We start from the raw sequence: 20,387 nt of genomic DNA on the forward strand, positions 1-20,387 counted from the left end.
TGATAGTTTTCGTGGCCAATAAAAGGCTACAGTAAAATGCAGGTGGCGTGGAAAAAATGACTTCTTAAACAACTACAATAATCATAAAATGACAATAACACCCTTGCCTCAGCTCTTTCTTCCTAAATGACAAATGGCTTCGCTTTTTCAAAGGGCGCTGATATCTGACTTTGTTTGGTCTCGTCAACCAGTCCGTGCGACATGGGTGAAAAAAACTCACCAAAATCTGCTGCAGCACATTACCCAAAACCCATTAACAGTGCCGTGTAAACCCACCAACAGTGCTGCGTCGTTTGCCAAACATTACCTGTATCTCTACTACTATGGAGAAAGACTTTGGTGCACTTATTTATATGCTATAGTTTGATGCGGTAGTAGGATGTAAGGTGCTAGTGGCGCCTTGATAGTGTACTTGGCACTTAATAAAGTTAATAACAAGATTAAATTAAGTTTAATCTAATAGTCAATATTAAGTGTTAAAATCAAATGGTCAAATTTTAATGACCGATAAATTAACAATTATTTTCTATTCGTTTCAAAATTTTATGTCCATTACTAAAAAGAAATTAAAACTTCTAAATTAATACTATATATAACAATTTGTAAGATTAAGTGTTTGTTAAAATCCGATGGTCAATTTTAATGTCTATTGAATTAGAAGTTATTTTCTGTTAAATTACAAGTTTGTTAAGAAATAAACATTGAAACGGTTAAACTGACACTATATATGGTCCATTACATATTAGTTTAAGACACATAAATCTCTATTCTTCTATCTCTCTTAGAATCTTTTTGCAGTTTTAATAATTTGCGTCTTTCTCTCTTGCTAGAATAGAAACCATGGGTGATTTGGTTTTGTTTCATTTTATGCAAAATACAACCAAACTTTTCGGAGTTTCTGGGCTCTATTGTATCCTATTTGTTATAACTTAATGCATACACTTCAGCGACTCTAAAAAGACACCATAAACTTCTAGCCTTGGAGGGCTCATCGATGGCATGAAGCTCCATTGTTTGCATTGAGCATCATGTATTCATCACTAAAACAACAAGTGTACACCCTTTAACTGATAATTCTCAGAAGTACCAGGAAAAAAAAAGAACATATATAAAAAGAATCCAACTTGGAGTAACAAAGCCCTTGAAAAGCTTACACTGAAAATCCTAATCCTCATAATCATCATCATCAATCTTTTGCCCAAATCCCCTAGGCCCAGCCCTTGCTTTCACCTTCTTCTTCTTTCCATTCTTCTTTTTGTTAGCTGCCTCTTCTTTCTCAAACTTCTCTCTCTCCCTCTTCTGCAAGAAATCTGTCACAGCTATGTAGATAACCTGGAACCCAAACAACCTCAATTTCGTAAGAACCCATATCGCAATATCACAATTACAGCCAACTATAAACAAAACAGCAGAACATAACATGGAAATATGGCATTTTGGGAAAGTTACTTTACCCCAATAGTGAGAACAGACAGACCAATGAAGGCTATGAAGAGAAGAGCCTGTATGATGTTGGAGACACCATCATCACTTGTGGTCAATATCTCCTGGGAATTCTCTAGTGGGGCGGCTTCTGATGGCACAACTTCTCCACCAGAGGCAGCTGAGACTCTCCAAATTTGGGTGCTTTTTTGAAGTGAACTCTGTGAAAAATTGGGTCTTTTGGATAAGATATTGGTTGGTGAGGTCAATGGCAAAGAGGAATTATGGGTGTTGAGAAAACAGTAAGGTTTTGGCTTGTAAATGGAGAGGAAGGGTTTGGGAGATAGGGATAAAGATATGGTAGACATGGTTCATCTGCTCTCCCACTTCTCTCTCTCTGTCTGTAGAGAGATTCCAAGGTACCTAGTCAGAACACTGTTGCTTAGGTGTTCCATTGAAATCTTTGGATATGCCAGGCCTAAAGCCCACCAAAAGTGATGGAAAATTGAGCTTCAATTCAAAAACCCACATTTAAAAGTGGGTTGGATTTGGAAGTGAAATCTAAGAGCCAAGGCTTGAGGTCTGCAGTTGAGGCTTTAGCCCAATGGTCTCTGAAGTCTCAACTCTCCTCATTACAATCCCCTTCACACAAAAAAGGCAAACTCACCCACTTGAGTAAGGGAGTCTCTCTCACATATTTCTGTTCAAAGGAAAGAGGACGGGTATAAGAGGCGAGATCTTGATTTGTAAAGAATTTTGATCCAACAATTCGCAAACTGATTACTTAGGTCATGCACTCCAAAATGTGATATATGATAGGTTGGATCTTATACCTCCTGTTTCTCAAAGATAAAAGTCCTATTATACTTAACAATTTCATTATTTTTATACCAATTAGGCTAATATCAGTGTACATGAAGTTAAAACAAATTAATGACTTGTTTTGCATGTAGAAAATGTATTATTATCTATTTCCAGAACGAAAAATTCCTTCAAATATGGATAAGTCAACTCATTTTGGGCTGTTCTAAGTAAGTGGGTCTTATATCTAGTGTGAGAATTATGAATATCTTGCAATTCAGATAATAAATGAAGAAATCCTTGTTCTTAGTGCCAAATGAGAGGGGAATAAAAGCAAGAGGAGGCATTGCTTTTAAGAACCAATGTTGATTGCAAACATTAAGAGTTCAATATTCTTTTCCTCATTAAGAGTTGCTTTGTTTTTTTTTTTTTTTTTAAAGCAAACAAAGGTAGACAACTAAAAAACTAGGAACCGGATAAGGGGAAGTGCTAATTAGATTTGGCAATTCGGGCAACTTCAAGTGTCATCATCTCCCACGTGCACGGTGCATCTTGCGCCAATCTTTGTCTCGACTAGCCACGTCCTTTTTCTAATGTCCAATTGCAGCAACTGTTTCAGAGATCCCAATTACCTAACAATCAAAATCTGAGAAAACTCCGATCAACCTTCACTCGCTTAATACTAAATAAGTTCGTCTAACACTAAATAAACGTATGAATCTTTATAATTTTTTATTTTATAATAAAAAATAGGAGTATTTTGAGAATTTTGATAAGATTTAATAAAAAATGCTAACAAAAACGTGGTAATTTAAAGACATTGACAAGCTCGATACTATTAATTAAGATTTTTGAACTTCAAGTTTCTTTCAAAATGCGTACAAATTTATGAGAATTTTGTAAAATTTCTTATAACAATTACTTGGCAATTGTGAGGTAGTGTTCATTAATCACTGAATTAGCAATTGTTAAAAAGAAAAATAATTAAATGTTGATTGACGTTATCATATCAGTCTAATAATACAAAATTGAGATAAGTATTTGGTTGGACAAATAATTTTAAGACTTCTTTTACGCACCTACTAATCTCGGTAGATGTTTGGTTGTCTGAACACCTAGTCAAATTCGAGCCGAATAAAATTATTTTCATTTTATTTGAAATGACGAGTATTCGTTTAGGGTAAAATGAGACGTAATATTATAAATTTTATCTTTCAATTTTAATATTAAAATAATATTACTTCTATTTTTTTAACATAAAAAAAATATTCTCAATGAAAAAGATGCTGTGCTTCAATAGAGCTCTCTGACCATTAACAGTCCAATCATAATTTCTGTTCTTTTGTACGGCCACATATGATTATTACCCGCCGTCCGATTCCCATCATGGAGAAGGATGCCCCTATAATTTGCATCACCATCCAATAGGAAGAGAACGCATCACCGCCGAAACTATGCCGTCACAAAACGCCCACGTTTCCCCTCTCCAGCTGTCAGCCAACACTCTCTTTACCTATTGGTTCACCCACTCCAAAACAAAATCAAAAAGCTTCAAAAAAACCACGGATTTTCAGGTCGGTTCAGAACGATATTTGTGAAAATACGAAAAAAGCCCCGAAAAGCGCGCGCACTTTGCTCACGTGGCGAGTCGCATCAAATCACACAACCTTAACCAGATATCTATATCCGTAATTTCAATTCACCAGGAGGACGCGTTTCGACAATATGGAGCGAGTATAGAGTGAAATGTGAGTAGGCGAGTGGGGAAAGAGGTGAACATGGGATAGATATTTAGAGGATCAAAAATATCCGGCTGAGTCGTCCACGTTGGCACAAATAGAAGACCGATCTGGAATCAGATATTGCACTTTTCTTTCCCTATCGTTTTCCTTTTCTCAAAGCCCAAACGCGCCCCCGAATAACACGAAATATCTGTTTCTTCTCTCAGATCCAATAACCGAAGCCGAAATTCGCAGATATATCGGATATATGACCGTATGAACCGCTAGGAAAGATTGTGGTTTTCCTGTGTTTGTGTGAATGATGGGTGAGGAGGTGAAGATGACCGAGTATGAGGAGCGAGTGGCGGAGTGGGAGACAGGGCTTCCGAACGCCGACGATCTCACGCCGTTGTCACAGCCGTTGATCCCGCCGGAGCTGGCCTCGGCTTTCAGCATATCGCCGGAACCGTACCGGACAACGCTCGAGGTCAACCGGGCGTCGCAGACCACGCTCTCCACGCTCTCCAAGGGGCTGGGGTTCTCTACCAGCGATAACTTCAAATCTTTTGCCGAGAGCCCCGCCGGTGAACTGATGGTGGTGGAGGAGCCTGACGAGATCATCGATCGGGACGGGTCGGGGTCGGGCTCCGGGAACGACCCGAGAAAGACTAGAAGAATCGACTGCGGGGAGCTCGAGGCCGATTCAGCGCTCCGAGCGGAGAACGCGAGCGACGACCCGTCGTCGACCGCGCGGACCTTGAAGCGGCCGCGTTTGGTGTGGACTCCGCAGCTGCACAAGCGGTTCGTGGACGTGGTGGGCCACCTGGGGATCAAGAACGCGGTGCCCAAAACGATCATGCAACTGATGAACGTGGAGGGCCTGACCCGCGAGAACGTGGCGAGCCACCTCCAGAAGTACCGGCTTTACCTGAAGAGAATGCACGGGTTGCCCGGCGAGGTGGGCCCCTCCGGCACGGCCTCTTCGACGTCCGACCACCAGCTATTTGCGTCGACGCCGGTTCCGCAGCACGAAACCGGAGCGCATATGCAGATTCCTATGCCATATCCGCCGCCGATGATGCAGATGCCGGTTCTCGGGGTCGGGCACATGGGTATGCCGGTAGGGAATCACGGGTTCGAGTCGCATGGTGCATACGGTATGATGCAGCAGAGGGATTGGTCGTACCATCCTCATGTTGGGTCTAATCAAGAGTAGAGAGAGGTGAGGTTCTTGATCTTCATGAGATTTGATTATTTAGTGTGAGCTTGTATTTGGGTGAAAAAGAGCTAGGACTACCTATGAATAGCAGATATGATTGTACTGCGTTTTTAAGTATGCTACTAGTTTTACTACATTTTGTTTCTCTCAAATTTGATGGCTAATTGAAGTGGATTACCAAAAATGGTGGCCATGCTTTTATTTTTGCTCCATTTTGTCCTAGCGTGTTGGAACAAATTGCAATTGGCACATTGCCTATCATTAGGTTGTAAATGATGATAGGAGGAAAGTGCAAGTGGAATGCCTTCCAAGTCATTGGGCCTGCACTTACCAGTTCCCATTTACTGTTAGGTTCTTTTTTGTCATTTCCTATTGGGAAATAAGTATTTCTACCATAGCAGTATTTATGTGCCGACAGATGGTAACATTCCTCTGAAGTATGTCTCTTGATTTTTTTTTTCCCATTAATTATGGAAATAACAGTTGTTCGAGCACTTATAGCCACATTCTGGGGTTTTCAACAATTGCTGCTAGTTTATTGTTTGTGATCTTGTATTCAGTTATTGTCTGCAAAAGACTTTCAGATTATTTATGGTATGTTTTTGGTGTAGATTGAGAAGTTGAGCAAATCGGTTGAAGCTAAAGCTTGCAGCTCAACCTATAAGGTTACTTCGTTGGTAATCTTGAACCTCACAGATGTGGGAGATGTTCTTAGGAATTATATGGAGACACTTCAAATCGATTCTCCTATATGTCTTGGGATTTCGTATGAATCAGGCTAAGTAACACACTTTGGCTCAGTATATATGGCTGTTTTTAGTTTCCGGATAGCAGCAGGGGATTGTGGTTTATTATTTTTAGGCTATCTAGTTCACACCAAGCAATAAAATTCATTCTTAATCTTTACTATGATTTTTAAATTTTATTCTCTTGAGACTGTATTAAAAACCTTATTTTTCAGCAGAAAAGCAAAGAGTCGATAGAAAGCTTATTAGCAAAAGTGAGTTAGCTGTCAGTTCTGGGGGTTTCAACACTTGCTTTTAGTTTATTATATGTGATATGGTTTTCAGTTACTGTCTGCATTAGACTTTCAGATTATTTACAGTATGTTTTTGTGTAGATTCAGAAGTTGAGCAAACTTTGGTTGAAGCTAAGCTCTTGCAACTCAACCTATAAGGTTGCTTCATTGGTAATCTTGAACCTCACAGACGTGGGAGGTGTTCTTAGGAATTGTATGGAGATACTTTGAATCCATACTCCTAGATGACTTGGAATTTCGTATGAACCAGGCTAGTAACATACTGTCGCTCTATAAACTTGGCTATTTTGAGATTCTTGGTAGAGCAGTGGGTTTGATGTGATATAAAAGTGATAAGTGTTTTTTGGTAAGTCTACATTTGAGAAAATGTTTTTTGTGGGGGTACAGCTGCATATTTTGAGAAAATACAAGGAAATGTATAACTGACTTCTTGCTTATAGGAAGAAAACAATTTTTTTTCTTTGAAAAAGGTGACTGCCTGCGTGGCTTCTCTCATTGGAGGAGAGGGATGGCTACATGGCCACCCCTATCAGGTCAGGGTGGCCACGTGGCCACCCCAAGTTTGTCGTGGTGGCCGCCTGGCTACCCACTCCTCTGCCGAAGGTGGTCACACGGTCACTTTTTTTTAAAAAAAAAAAAAAAAAAATTCTTACATAATAAATTACTCTCTACACCTAAAAAAAATTGAGCACCTGTTTTGTCAAAATATTTTTAGAAGGCGTGAAAAGTACAAAGTATTTTGTGTTTTAAGTTGTTTGTTAATGGTTTTAAAAAAAAGTGTGTTTTTGTCTAAGGAAAATGTTTTCAGAGACATTACCAAACATAGCCTTATTTGAGAGAGCTATATCATCTGCTCTGTTATGCATTTAATTTTCCTAAGTGCTAATTTGTAAGTATTGGAGGATCCACTTTAGGTACCGTTTGGTTCAAGAAATCTTGGCAGGAATCCCATATTGCGTTCTGGAATCTGCGAGTATTCCCATATACGTGTCTGGTTTTGTACCGAAAATTCTAGCAATTTGATATTTTTGTAGGTATCACATTCTCGCATTTTGTGACATTCTGAGATTCACACCTGGTGCGAATGTTGGGTACTGTCAACTGTGTCATGTCTAAATGCTCCCACCTAGTTTCCATGATTTCGGCCATCATTTGCCGACCACCACCTGTTGGTCACCTCCAACGGCCACCTGCATAGTCCATCTTTCCTGATCACTGTGTTAGCCACCTGCCGGCCACTATCTCCGGCATAGGTGCATCTTTGAGAACTTAGATAAAACATGTTTTAGTTTCACAGAATGGAACATTAAATAGCAAGCCAAATGAGGAAAGCCCACATTCCCAAGCATCTTATTTGTGGAAATGTAGGTGGTCTTTCATGGGATTCTGGAATGCCTTGAACCAAATGGCCTCCTTAGGCCATTTGTTTTCAACTCTGTGGGTCTTGACTCTTGAGGCTATTTTAAGATTCATAATGTTTGGTTTATACCTATATTAGTAATTAGTTGTGACTTTGGGGCAGCTGAGAGAAAATGTTCTAGGAGAATCATGAAATGTTTACAATGTTTTGAATGCAAACTTTCAAACTTCAGTCCTTGCTTTGCATGTGTTTCTATTTTCGTAGTGTTTGAACGTCTAGGTAAAAGTTCTCTACAATTACAAGTGCAATAACTGAATTGAGTTTTGCTCATTATGCGCATCAAGGCTATAATCGAGCCGAGTCGAATTGAATATTGAATGTTAAAGTCAATTCCTTTAATTTTATTTTGAACATGAGTTGAGTTTGAGCTTATGACAGAACTAGATAATCTGTTCTAGGCTTCTAGCTCGGTTTATTTACTTTTTGAATGAACTCGAGCTTGTTCACGAGCTTATCAATTAACTTATTCATTCCTTATATAAAGTAAATATCACAATTGTTTATTTTTTTCGTCGTAAATTCATACTAATAATTAGTTAATTAATTATTGTCAAGTTTTTATCATTTGATTCAATTAAATAAATTAACTTGAATCTTAAACAATCAAATCTTGAGTCTATATGTATGTTAATTTATAGTATGTATATAAATTCATTATGCACACACACACACACACACACACATATATATATATATATATATTAAGGCTCACAAAAACAATAATTCAAGCTATATCCATCATATTACGAAGATAATTCCCATTTTATCTTTTAAAGTATTTGCGTTACAAAATTAAAATAATACTACACACACACACACACACACACACATATATATATATATATATATATATATATATATATATTAAGGCTCACAAAAACAATAATTCAAGCTATATCCATCATATTACGAAGATAATTCCCATTTTATCTTTTAAAGTATTTGCGTTACAAAATTAAAATAATAGTATAAAATATTAAAAATGAAGTTTATATGAGTATGGCTTGTTTAATAATCAGACTTAATTTTGTGCTCACAGTTAGCTTATTTATTAAATGAATTGAGACCGAGCCTATTCATGAGCAGCTCTATTCGTTTACAGACCTATGCACATCATTTTAATCTCAATAAGATTTGTTGATTTGTTGTTCTTCTCCCTACGCAATTATACTAGCATATTTGACCTTTTAGCTAAAACAATCATTTAGCATAATCCTTTTTGCCATTTTAGGAAAATAGCCTTTGTAGGATTGATTAGGTGAATAGAGTTTTAGAATCTGAATCTACCTTGCATTTGTTGGAGAAGAGCTTTTGTTTTCGCATACCATTAATTTTTGTAGTGGTTCATAATTTTATAAATGTGAAAGATAGATATCTTGGAAGTTTAATTACTGTAATCAACAAAATAGATCGATGTGTTTTTGAACCATTGTTCATCATTTTGAATTTTACTAGCCGACACTTGTTTCCCATTTTGTTTCATTAAGACTATTCTCTTGTCCAAAAGATCATGTAGCGATTCAGATTGTTCATCTAGTTCCTGTTGATACCTCTAATGTTCTTGCCTGCTTCACTATGATCTTTCAAAGATAAAAAGAAAAAAAAGAAAGTAGTGAATTAGCTTTGTTGAACTTCCAAGCTTATGAGATGAATTCAGTTTGAGGAAAGAGAAATGAATATTGGATTAGTAGGCAGATCATTTGGGATTAGCTTAAGTTCTCTACAGGTGTGTTCTGTGATTTCCCACATCTGTTGTGCTCACAACATCTCTGCATATGGGCTCTATGGTTAGTTTCAAAATTCATATCATGTGTTGCCCATATATCTGAAACGTGGAAGAGTCAAACGATTGAAAACTTGAGAAGAACTACAGTGGTTTTGAAGCCAAATGTATGATACCAGTACAAGTTAGAAATGTTAGACTTAAAAACTCTGCAGACCCTATGTTTTAGAACTCCTGCTGCAGTATCCATTTTCTGCAGGAGCAAGGCTTTGTGGAAGGACTAAAGAATCTGTAGGGCCAGATATCAGACGAATCAACTTCTGCAAAGATGCAGAAATCTTCCCAAATGCTAGTGCTTGAAATTTGTCTAAACACTTCTGATAGAAGTGCAGAGTCAGAGGAGAGGCATTAGTGAAAATGCCTCATTTGTTTCACTCTGAATTTCTCTCATTTGTTTCAATGGTACTAAAAAGATCATTTTTGATGAACAATAATTGATTAATCTTCTCTTATATATTATGTGTTTGAGTTGAGATTCATGCTTCATTTTGCAATTATTCAGTTGGGTAGTGTAAAAGGATCTTTAATTGATTGATAGTGAGTTACACCAGTATATGCCTCACTTGCAGAGATATGTTGCTCCAATTTTATTCCAAAGGGAGTTTGCTGGAGTCAATAAGGCATCTCCAATGGTTGTTCTGCTCAATTGCTGTCAATCAAGATGACTACCAGTGTACCTGTTCATAGAGATTTACCTCTTTGAAGTCCTTTTTTCCCCCCAATTAGTGCTGAGTGTGCTTGAAAAGCATGTCAGACTGAAGCCTGATTAATAAACAATTGTTGAATAAATTGAGTTTTGGTTGGTTTCTAAACAAAAATAGCTCATTGGTTGATGCCTTTTCATTATCTTAATTGCACTTTTATGAGGCTTCCCTCTGGTGGTACCTCTCTCTAATCTTGGCACAATCCCCTACTTTTCTTGCATCCAGTGGAAAATACTTTTTCTAGTTTATTACGTGGCCAATCATGAAGTTGCATGGAAGCTGACCCGAATGAGATCAACATCAACTGTTAACTAGGATTAGGTGATAAAGTCCAATTTATTTTGTTATTTTTTTTATCTTTTGATAATTTAATAGTATAAGACTTTTAGAGGATGATAAGTTATAATATGTGATCTTGAAAGATGACATTAGGAGATCTGATAGCACCAGTATTTCATCTTATATTATTTATCCTTGTAAAGTTATTTAAAGAATCTGAATGAAATCAGGAGAGAAGAATTATTTTGTCGTTTAATATTTGTAAGAACATTTAAGATTCTTCAAATTACCTTTAGGTAACGAGGTTTAGGATTCTTCGATATATTTCTCAAAATATTATAGTGTTATTTTCTATTTCCTCGAAATATTCGGGTGTGCTAAATATCTGACTCTGTTGTGCCTCAGCACGCTTAAGAGAGTTCAACCATTCCAACCGGCAACACAACTACATGCTGTGAGAAGAGAAGCAGTGTGAAAGTCAGATGATCAAGCTTCTTTTCCTCTTCCTTCTCCATCTTGATTGAAATGCTCGATTGCTTCATTATAGTACCCGTACCCACGATTAGCATAATTGCATAAATACTCGAATATCATTAAATTCCAAGCAACAATATGTTCCTCTTAGACATCCGATAGAACAAATATCATAGAATTACAAGCACTTACCGATCAAAATGTTGGTTTTTATTGTCGTGTGACTCATGTCATCTCAATAGTATGATAGTCGTATAATGGTTTCCTAAATAACAACTCTTTTTGCTTTTATTTATTTTATTTTATTTTTAAAAAAAAGCAGATTCAAGGGTTGAACACCACTTCAATGAGATGGGGGTGGGATGATGGTGTCATATGTAGCGTTATTTTTATTTTTAACAATGATTGATTTAAGGATGGATTGATAGTATCATATCAACATAGTACCGAATAAATCATAAAATGATTAAAGACTTAAAAATTTACTTTAAACAAGCATTGAATTGTCCTTTCATGTTGAGTTCGGAAATCGTGCCAACGCACATTCATACCTACTGCACCTTAATAGTTGAGGCGGCAATCTTCTTTTCCTTTTGTAACTTTTCACATTGGAAAAACAGAAATCACAAAAAATAAATAAATAAATAAGTGGAGTAGTTTGATAGAAGTGCACCACCGACCTTCCACCGTTTCATGGTCATATTGATTAGACAAGAAATAGGCTACTGCATGGAAATCCAGCTCATGGCCGTGTCAAAGACATCATTTGATCGTGGAAGACCTGCAAGTCTTCTTAATTTTCTTTCTTTCTTTCTTTCTTTTCATCCTTTTACACGGTGAAAAGTGAAGACATGCATGCGGGTTTGAACTCATAATTTTTGCCTCTAATACCATATTAGATAATTACTTATCTAAAAAATTTAAGTAAAATTAAAAGACTTGAGTTGAAAGTCAATAATAATGTTGATTTTTATTGTTACTGTCATCTCAGTTGCATGACGGACGTATAACAAACTAACATTTTTCTAAATAGCAATACCATTTTTTTTTTTTGTTTTTTTTTTTAAGGGCTGATTTAAGAGTTATGGACACTGCCACAATGGGATGAGGGTGGGATGATGGTATTGTATGTAGCATTACCTTTTTTTTTTTTTGTTTTCTTCTTTTAAACATGGGCTTATTTGAGGATGGATTGGCAATGCCATGTCATAATACTACCGAATAAATCATTAAATTATTAAAAACTTAGAAATTTACTTTAAACGAGCATTGGATTGTTTTTTTTGTGTTGAATTTGAAGGTTGTGCCAACTTGAAGCAAACATTCATAAGAATTCTACCTACCTTGAATAATTGAGGCGGCAATCTTCTTTTCCTTTTGTAACTTTTCACATTGGAAAAACCGAGATCACAATCAAGAAAACGATAAAGAAAGAAAAAAAAAGAAAAGTAATTCATAGAAGAAGAAAAGGAGTAGAGTAATTTCATAGAAGTGCACCACCCACCGTCCATCGTTTCATGGTCATATTAATTAATTAGACAAGAAATAGGCTACTGCATGGGAATCCTGCTCATGGACGTGTAAAAGACATTATTTGATAGTGGGAAGTTCTTAATTTTCTTTGTTTTTTTTTTTTTTCCTTCTATTTATTTACACGGTGAAAAGTGATAGCTTTAAGATTTGGATTCTGTAATGGGTTGACGGTCGACAGATGTGGCCAATTCAGGTGGATTGTACACCATGTGGTGTGACTGAATTAGATGAATCAAAGAAAAATGGAAAGCAGAAAGCAGCTTTTTTGACAAGAAAAGACTTGAAAGAAACTTGCACCTAATTTTCTTGGTTAGATAAGGTAAATGGATTGAACTATTTCTAGTCATATTTCAAATTTATCTGATATCATATTAAACGACCACTTATTCAAAAGACTTAAAGCAAAATTATATGAAAATTTAAAATGTTTGACCCGGAGCTATGTAAACCCCCCACAAAGTACTCAGAAGAATAAAAGAATAAAGAAAGAAATTCAGACTCAAGCAGGCTGCTTTGAATCACTTCTCCTACTTCGCTGCTTCTTCTTCTTCTTCTTCTTCTATCTCCCATTCCACACTCTCTATTTGGTCGGCCAAGACTCAGAGTCAGAGGTCAAAAAGTCGTGTTCATGGAGCTTTAGTCGCCTGATCCATTCCCACCATTATATTTTCTGCTTACTGTATGTACTCGGGGCCACAACCCCCATCTATATATATATACACACACACACATAATCGTACAGAAAAGAAATTAATACCCTCTTGAATCCACCATTAATAGCACCACCTCTTCCATTCTATATTGTAAAGGGTGTCTCTTATAACGGCCTCCAATGAGATTTCTGGTCTTTTCATGGCTTTTCTTAATGGCCATATGCTCACTTTTCCTTAGTATTTGTGTCTTTGGGGTGTCTGCCGGCCAATGTTTCGGCAATCAGCAGTCCTTGTTGCTGCAATTGAAGAACAACCTCACATTCGATCCTGCTATGTCCACAAAACTTGCTCGGTGGAATCAAAGTGCTGATTGTTGTTCTTGGGAAGGCGTAACCTGCTACGAGGGGCGTATTATTGGTCTCGACCTGGCTGATGAATACATCACGGGTGGACTCAACAATTCAAGCAGCCTCTTCAGTCTTCAGCATCTCCAGAGCCTCAGTTTGGCTTGTAACGATTTCAGCAAGTATCATGAGATTCCATCAGAGTTTGACAAGCTTGCGAATTTGAGTTATTTGAATCTATCAAATGCTGGCTTTGAAGGGCAGATTCCTATTGCGATTTCACGCTTAACAAGGTTGGTTACTCTTGATTTATCTTACAATAACCTTAATCTTGAGGATCCAAATTTAAATATGCTCATTCAGAACCTTTCGGGGCTTATGGAACTTCATCTTGATGATGTACTTATGTCTGAGCAAGGCAATGAATGGTGTCAGGCCTTATCATCTTCACTCCCAAATCTGAGAGTGTTGAGCTTGTCAGTCTGCAATCTTTCAGGCCCTATTGATTCCTCCTTGCGGAATCTTAAGTCCCTCTCAATTATTCGTTTGAATGGTAATGACTTTTCTGCTCCAGTTCCAGATTTTTTTGCAGATTTCAAAAATTTGACATCCTTACATTTATCTGCTAGTGGGTTGAATGGAAAATTTCCGAAAAGGATTTTCAGGTTCCAACGCTACAAATGCTTGACTTATCATTTAATAAACTGCTTGAAGGTTCTTTGCCAGAATTTCCTCCTAATGGATCTCTTCGAACCATGCTGCTTAGCAAAACAAAATTTTCCGGGACATTACCACCTTCTATTGGTAACCTGAAAATGTTGTCAACAATACATCTTCGGAGATGCAATTTCATTGGATCAATTCCAAATTCAATGGCAAACCTCACACAATTAGTCTCTTTGGACATGTCATACAATAGTTTCAATGGATCAATTCCACTTTTCAGCACGACCAAGAATGTGAGGATTCTTGACTTGAGTGAGAATTCACTAAGTGGCCAGATTCCAATTTGTCTATTTTCTCTTCCATCGTTGCGGAAATTACAGCTTTCCAACAACCAATTTTCTGGTCAAATCAACGAATTTTCCAACATTTCTTCTCACCTGCTGGAAACGCTTGATTTGAGTAGCAACAATTTGGGAGGGCCAATACCCATATTTATCTTGGAACTTCAAGGTCTTAAAACCCTCTCACTTTCTTCAAACCACTTTAACAGCTCCTTGCAGCTTGGTGTCATTCAGCAGCTAAAAAATCTTGTTCATGTTGATCTTTCACACAACAAGTTGAAAACATTTCCTGATTTCTTGAGAAACCAATCTAGTTTAATATGTCTAGACCTTTCAGACAACCAAATCTATGGAGAGATACCCAATTGGGTCTGGAAACTTCATTATCTTTATGACCTAGATCTCTCTTATAATTTTTTGGTAACTTTGGAAGGACCCATCCTCAATCTTTCTCTTTATAGCCTAAACCTTCACTTCAATCAGCTCCAAGGGCAACTCCCAGTTATTTCATATGTCTTTAACTTGGATTTCTCGAGCAATAATTTCCATTCCTTTGTACCAGTAAGCTTCAGTCAATCCCTTGCTTCCACTACACTCTTGTCTCTTTCTAGTAATAAATTCAATGGGAGCATCCCTAGATCAATATGCAATGTTACAAATCTTGAAGTTCTAGATCTATCTAATAATTCTTTCAGTGGCACAATTCCCCAATGCTTGATTGAGAGGACTGATACACTTACGGTGCTGAATCTAATGATAAACAACCTCAATGGCACAATTCCTGATGCATTTCCGAATTATTGTGGTTTACACACTTTAGCTCTCAATAAGAACCAACTAGAAGGAGGGTTACCAAAATCTTTGGCCAACTGCATCTGGTTGGAGGTCTTGGATATTGGGAACAACCATATCGAGAGCACCTTCCCATTTTACTTGAAGAACACATCTATGTTGAAGATTCTTGTTTTGCGATCTAATAAATTTTATGGGCCCATTGCTCATTTAAACCCTAATGCTACTTGGCCACTACTTCAAATTGTAGATATAGCTTTAAACAATTTTACTGGTAGGCTTCCGATAATTCCCCAGTCTAATTGGATGGCAATGATGGACCATGAGGATAAGGAGGGCCAATCACAATTGGATGAAATGGTAGAGACAATCATCGTTGGTTATCAAGATACAGTTACAATTACTATCAAAGGCTCACCATTGAAGTTGGTGGATATCCAAATTATCTTCACCACCCTTGACTTTTCTTGCAACAATTTTCATGGTCCTATACCTGAAGAAATTGGAGAACTCACATTGCTATATATTCTCAACATGTCGCATAATACTTTGACGGGTCAAATTCCACCATCTTTAGGAAAATTGAGTAATCTTGAATCACTAGACCTATCAAGCAACAAGCTTTCTGGTAAGATTCATGTGCAACTTGCCGATGGTCTTATTTTCCTATCAGTTCTCAACCTTTCATTCAATCAATTTGTGGGGCAAATTCCATTCATCAAGCAGTTTGGTACATTTTCGGAAAATTCCTTTAAAGGAAACAAAGGATTATGTGGTTTGCCTTTGAAATCAAAATGCATATATGAGGAGCCACGATTATCGCCTCCAACAAATGAAGAATCTCATTTGAATTCTAGGATTGTGATTGAGTGGAATTACATAAGTGCTGAACTGGGATTTGTTTTTGGCTTTGGAATTGTAATTGGGCCCCTTATGTTTTGGAAGAGATGGAGAATATGGTACTCCAAACATGTTGATGACATTCTTTTCAAGATCTTCCCTCAACTGTATCTCAGAAATGAACATCATCGAAGATGAGATATGGAGCTGAGGCACTAGTCATGATTATCAGGTATAATGCAGATGGGTTTATGATGATTGACCCTTGTTTTTCTGATTTTATATATATATATATATATATATATATATATATATATATATATATATATAGTGTGTGTGTGTGTAGTAAAATAAAAAATGGATCCATGTAATTGGATGTGTAAGAATATAGGATGCAAGCATTGTCTTAAGGTTTAAGTTATAACGTTAGTGAAGTACTTGCCTGATGTTATATTTTCTGGACTACCTATGAGACACACATGTGATGAGGAAGTAAATTAGTCATACTGTGAAATTTGCCTTGGTCAGTGCTCATATATAATCGCCCTCAGACCAAAAGTGCAAGATGACATGTACGGCCATTCTTGTGTACACTGGCATTTTGTTGGTAGTTTAGACTCTTTAAATAAGTTCCATCTTAAGTAAAAAGATCGAAGGAGTTTTATTTTATAGTTTAGATTAAATTTCAGGTGTTTAATGGTATGTATATGTTGCTACTTTATATAATTTTTTTAAAAAAATTAAACTTATACTTCACACTTCAATTATATTATGCTGATGTGGCATGGGTTATAGTAGCCCTTGAGTTTTCGATTTTATTTTTTAAATAAAGACTGATTTAAGGGCTACTTGCTCATGCCACGTAGCATAATATAATTGTGGTGTCAAGAAAGAATAACATTTTTCGAGCAATGCTAGTTAATAGACAGACATATGATTGTCATTCAACTAAAATGACGTGGTAGTAAAAATTAACCATTAATTTCTTTTTTTTAAAAAAAAAATTTACAAATACTGATATAATAACTGATTTTTAGTGCAACATTATTAAATTGTATGATAGTCAGATAACCATATACTAAATAGACTTACTTTTTCTCAATTTTTAAATAAAATAATGTTATACTTCATTCCACGATCACATTATGCTGACATGGCAAGGGCTAGGCAAGTAGCTCTTAGATTTTTATTTTCATTTTTATTTATTATTATTTTTTTAAGAAAAAAACAATGCTGATATAAGGACTATTAACCTTACCACATTAATACAGTACGAATGTTATGTGAAGTTTAATATTCATGACATAAGATACAATTAGGGGTGTAAACGAGCCGAGCTTGAGCGAGCTTCCCTTGTTCAGGCTTGGCTCGTTTAAATTTTACTCGAGCTCGAGCTCGAGTCGACCTTAAGGGCGAGCCAAAAAAATCGAGCTCGAGCTAATAATAAGTCGAGCCGAGCCAGCTCGCGAGCTGGCTCTTATATTTAATGTTTTTGTTTTTAAATTTTTTTTTAACTTCAAGTACTCTTAAACGGCTTAAGAAGTTAGTTTGCATATGAGCATTTGCTTAGCCTAACTAGTCGAGTATGGAGCCTGAGTCAATACAGCAAGGCATTTGGTTTCAAAGAGAGAGGATATGCATCCTTTTATAGATAAGCAAACTTGGAGATTAATGTTTTTTTAACAATGTGAGACAAGTTAACATGTTGCATTCAAACTGCATTGGGACAACACCCCCTACAAAAAAATATTTTTTTAACGTTTCTCTCTCAATCCGCCTCACCAGTCACAACGGATCTTCTACTTAAACTCTCATTTCCCACTCTCTCACTCTCACTCACCAGACAGGTAGTGATAGTGTTTGGGTCTGTTTGATTCTTCAATAGTTTATGTCTTTCGCAATCTCCCTCAATAGTTTCTGCTTGATTCTTCTTCCTTTCGTTTGGATATGCTCTAATTGAATCGAGGTCTTTTTAATGATTGCTCTCTCTCTTTGATCACGAAGGGTCTAAAATTTTTCATTCTCTAACGCTTAAATATAAATGCAATTTTAAGGTTTTAATAATTATGAGATTTATAATTAATTATGTATTACTTAGTTTATATATATATATATATACACACACTCGAGCTTATACGAGCTGTTCACGAGCTTAGCCGAGTCGAGCCGAGCTTGCTTCGTTTAATATTCGAACTAGGATTTGTGTTCATGAAGTGCTTCATTTAATATTCGAGTCGAGCATGAGCCGAGCTTATGCGAGCTGAGCCCGAGCTTGCTCGCGAGACGCTTCGCTCACTTAACAGCCCTAGATACAATGCAACCAAATAAGCATAATGTTAATCTTTATATTTATTTATTGTTAATTAACATAGCGTGTTTTAAGTAATTTTCATGTTAATTACTTTTAAAAAAAAATTAATCACACAACGTCATGTTAAATGGATATGAAAAAATTACTCTTAAAAATAACACTTAAAACCGGTTTAATAATAAATGTGAAGACTGAAGAGTAGCTTGCTCAATAAATTGTTCACTGAAAGATAGGCTACTGTTCACGACCATTTCTGACCATCGATGGTGGTTGTGCATTGTGATCTATAATAGGAAGGCCACATAAAAAAAAAACCGGACCAATAGTGAAAGAACATGTCTCAACGAGAGTCTTCATTGACACGAGCGAGCAAAGATTCACAGATTACTTGACGAACATGCATGGATTGGCTCTACCTCTAACACCACACACCAGTGACACCACCATCCCCTGTTTCTCTCACCTCTGCTTCAGATCTCTTCCTCACCTTTCGCTTCTCTCTTTGCAAAACCAAACCAAATCTTCGATACCCATCTGCAGCTTCTGGAATTACAAGCAGAAAACAAGAAGAAGAAGTATTTCCCCTTTGAGAGCGAGTCGCAGAGAGTCTCCTTATGAGGTATTGGGGGTGTCTCCCTCTGCAACTCCGGGTGAAATCAAAAGGGCTTATCGTAAACTTGCTCTAAAGTATCACCCAGATGTCAATAAGGAGGTAAATTTCTGTATTAAGCACTTAATCCAACCTGTGTTTTACATTCTTGTTTATGGTTTACATGGGATTTTGGTGCTTATAATTCTAAGTAGAGGATTTTTATTGGGTAATTTTGAGTTCTGATCAAATGGATACTGTACATAATTAAGGCTCTATCTTTATCTTTTTTTTTTTTTTTAATGGTTTTTATTGATTGCTGATGAATTTTTTTTTGGTTATGTCAGACCATTTTCTTTTATTTTTGCTTTTCATGGTCAAAAAATTGAATCTGAAATACTTATCAAAAAGAAAAAGTGAAGGTGAAATCATTGGAGGTGTCAGTTCTATCCTATTAGGATATAGTCATAAATAATTAGGTGAAAAAAGTAAGGAATTTTAGGTTTGGTTACCTTCGAAATATTAAGGACCTCTCTAAGGATGGCAATGAAAGTTTATAGTTGAGAGAAAACCAACCACACAATTATGACACATTTAGCCAAAGGGAATCTCCAATAAATAAATCCAATATGCCATCCATGAGGAAGAAATGATGAGTGATCAATTTGGACTACGAAGCTCAGCAGAAGTAATTAATTATAGTTTGTAATTTCAGAGAAGACCTCTGCAAATTCTTTAGATATGTAAGATTGAGGTGGGTTCTAGTAGAAAGAGGAATAAAAGTGGCTACAGTCTGTGTTCCAGTTTATCTGTGCCATGCACCTCCCCTCCCCTCTCCCTTCTCCCCAATGCAGAAATTTGGAATGGGTAAGAAATCGTATATTTTGTTGTTGTTGTTGTCCTTTTTTATTATTATTATTATTATTATTATTATTATTTTTTTTTTTTAGAAAAAAATATGTAGTTTGATGGTTTACTGCACTGGATGTACTCTCGCAGAGGCTGACTAATTATTTCTCCAAGTTGGGGTGTACAATTTTCGTATGTCTTGTTTGTTGTTTGTAATACATAAGTTCTGAAAGTCTCTAGGAAGCCATCGGTAGGGACTAAGCTTATACAAAAGCTCCTTCTACGTACAAACCAGCCAAAGATATTTGGTTACCAAAGAGCTTGTTTTTGTTTAAATGTTCATTTTTGGTGAGTTTAGCAATCTCCATTTCACTTAAATAAGAGCACCTGTCTAGAAGTCAGTAACTATTTATATGCTGCAAGACTTTAAGCGCGCACAGCTCCTCGCCACAAAATGATATTTGCCATGTTGGGCTAGCATGAGGAACTAATTGATCATCCTTTGGTGATCTCAACTTGCTTCCCATAATTTTGACTTACATTCCTGATAGCATCAGCATACTCTCGTTTCTTATTGTTGTGTGTTCGGATATTTTAAAGGAAGAAG

At 36.5% G+C, this 20,387-nt stretch overlaps 3 protein-coding genes across 7 annotated transcripts; 2 read left to right on the top strand and 1 right to left on the bottom strand.

Annotated features, from left to right (window-relative positions):
- Positions 1 to 829: 829 nt before the first annotated feature.
- Positions 830 to 1,850, bottom strand: LOC132164356 (uncharacterized). The gene is made up of 2 exons (XM_059574854.1): positions 1,455 to 1,850; positions 830 to 1,332 (listed from the first exon to the last, which is right to left on the bottom strand). The coding sequence occupies exons 1-2, from the start codon at positions 1,788 to 1,790 to the stop codon at positions 1,165 to 1,167; spliced, it is 504 nt and encodes a 167-aa protein (XP_059430837.1). The 5' UTR covers positions 1,791 to 1,850; the 3' UTR covers positions 830 to 1,164.
- A 2,233-nt stretch (positions 1,851 to 4,083) lies between these two features.
- Positions 4,084 to 10,202, top strand: LOC132163818 (transcription factor PCL1-like). Of its 5 annotated transcripts, none has more exons than XR_009438332.1 (3): positions 4,085 to 5,166; positions 5,775 to 6,163; positions 6,284 to 9,884. XR_009438332.1 is itself a non-coding variant. In XM_059574195.1 (2 exons), the coding sequence occupies exon 1, from the start codon at positions 4,264 to 4,266 to the stop codon at positions 5,158 to 5,160; it is 897 nt and encodes a 298-aa protein (XP_059430178.1). In that variant the 5' UTR covers positions 4,084 to 4,263; the 3' UTR covers positions 5,161 to 5,166; positions 9,975 to 10,202. The 5 variants fall into 5 exon arrangements, 3 of the variants coding, with proteins under 3 accessions (XP_059430178.1, XP_059430177.1, XP_059430175.1); XR_009438333.1 differs by having other exon boundaries at positions 6,290 to 9,884; XM_059574195.1 differs by lacking the exons at positions 5,775 to 6,163; positions 6,284 to 9,884 and adding an exon at positions 9,975 to 10,202 and having other exon boundaries at positions 4,084 to 5,166.
- A 3,058-nt stretch (positions 10,203 to 13,260) lies between these two features.
- LOC132163082 (receptor-like protein 6) lies at positions 13,261 to 16,229 on the top strand. The gene is made up of 2 exons (XM_059573279.1): positions 13,261 to 14,020; positions 14,107 to 16,229. Exons 1-2 carry the CDS (start codon positions 13,261 to 13,263, stop codon positions 16,227 to 16,229), a joined length of 2,883 nt encoding a protein of 960 aa, XP_059429262.1.
- The last annotated feature ends 4,158 nt before the right edge of the window (positions 16,230 to 20,387 follow it).

This window comes from Corylus avellana, chromosome ca10 (genome assembly GCF_901000735.1).
Source record: "Corylus avellana chromosome ca10, CavTom2PMs-1.0".
In the NCBI taxonomy this organism is placed as follows: Eukaryota; Viridiplantae; Streptophyta; class Magnoliopsida; order Fagales; family Betulaceae; genus Corylus; species Corylus avellana.

What these genes read in the sequence shown, in the direction of transcription:
- LOC132164356 (XM_059574854.1), bottom strand. Translation starts at nt 1,790, where the DNA reads ATGTCTACCATATCTTTATCCCTATCTCCCAAACCCTTCCTCTCCATT. An exon ending in TGTCTGTTCTCACTATTGGG is followed by an intron (nt 1,333 to 1,454) that starts GTAAAGTAACTT and finishes TTTGGGTTCCAG; the next exon opens with GTTATCTACATAGCTGTGAC.
- LOC132163818 (XM_059574195.1), top strand. Translation starts at nt 4,264, where the DNA reads ATGATGGGTGAGGAGGTGAAGATGACCGAGTATGAGGAGCGAGTGGCG.
- LOC132163082 (XM_059573279.1), top strand. Translation starts at nt 13,261, where the DNA reads ATGGCCATATGCTCACTTTTCCTTAGTATTTGTGTCTTTGGGGTGTCT. An exon ending in ATCCTTACATTTATCTGCTA is followed by an intron (nt 14,021 to 14,106) that starts GTGGGTTGAATG and finishes AACTGCTTGAAG; the next exon opens with GTTCTTTGCCAGAATTTCCT.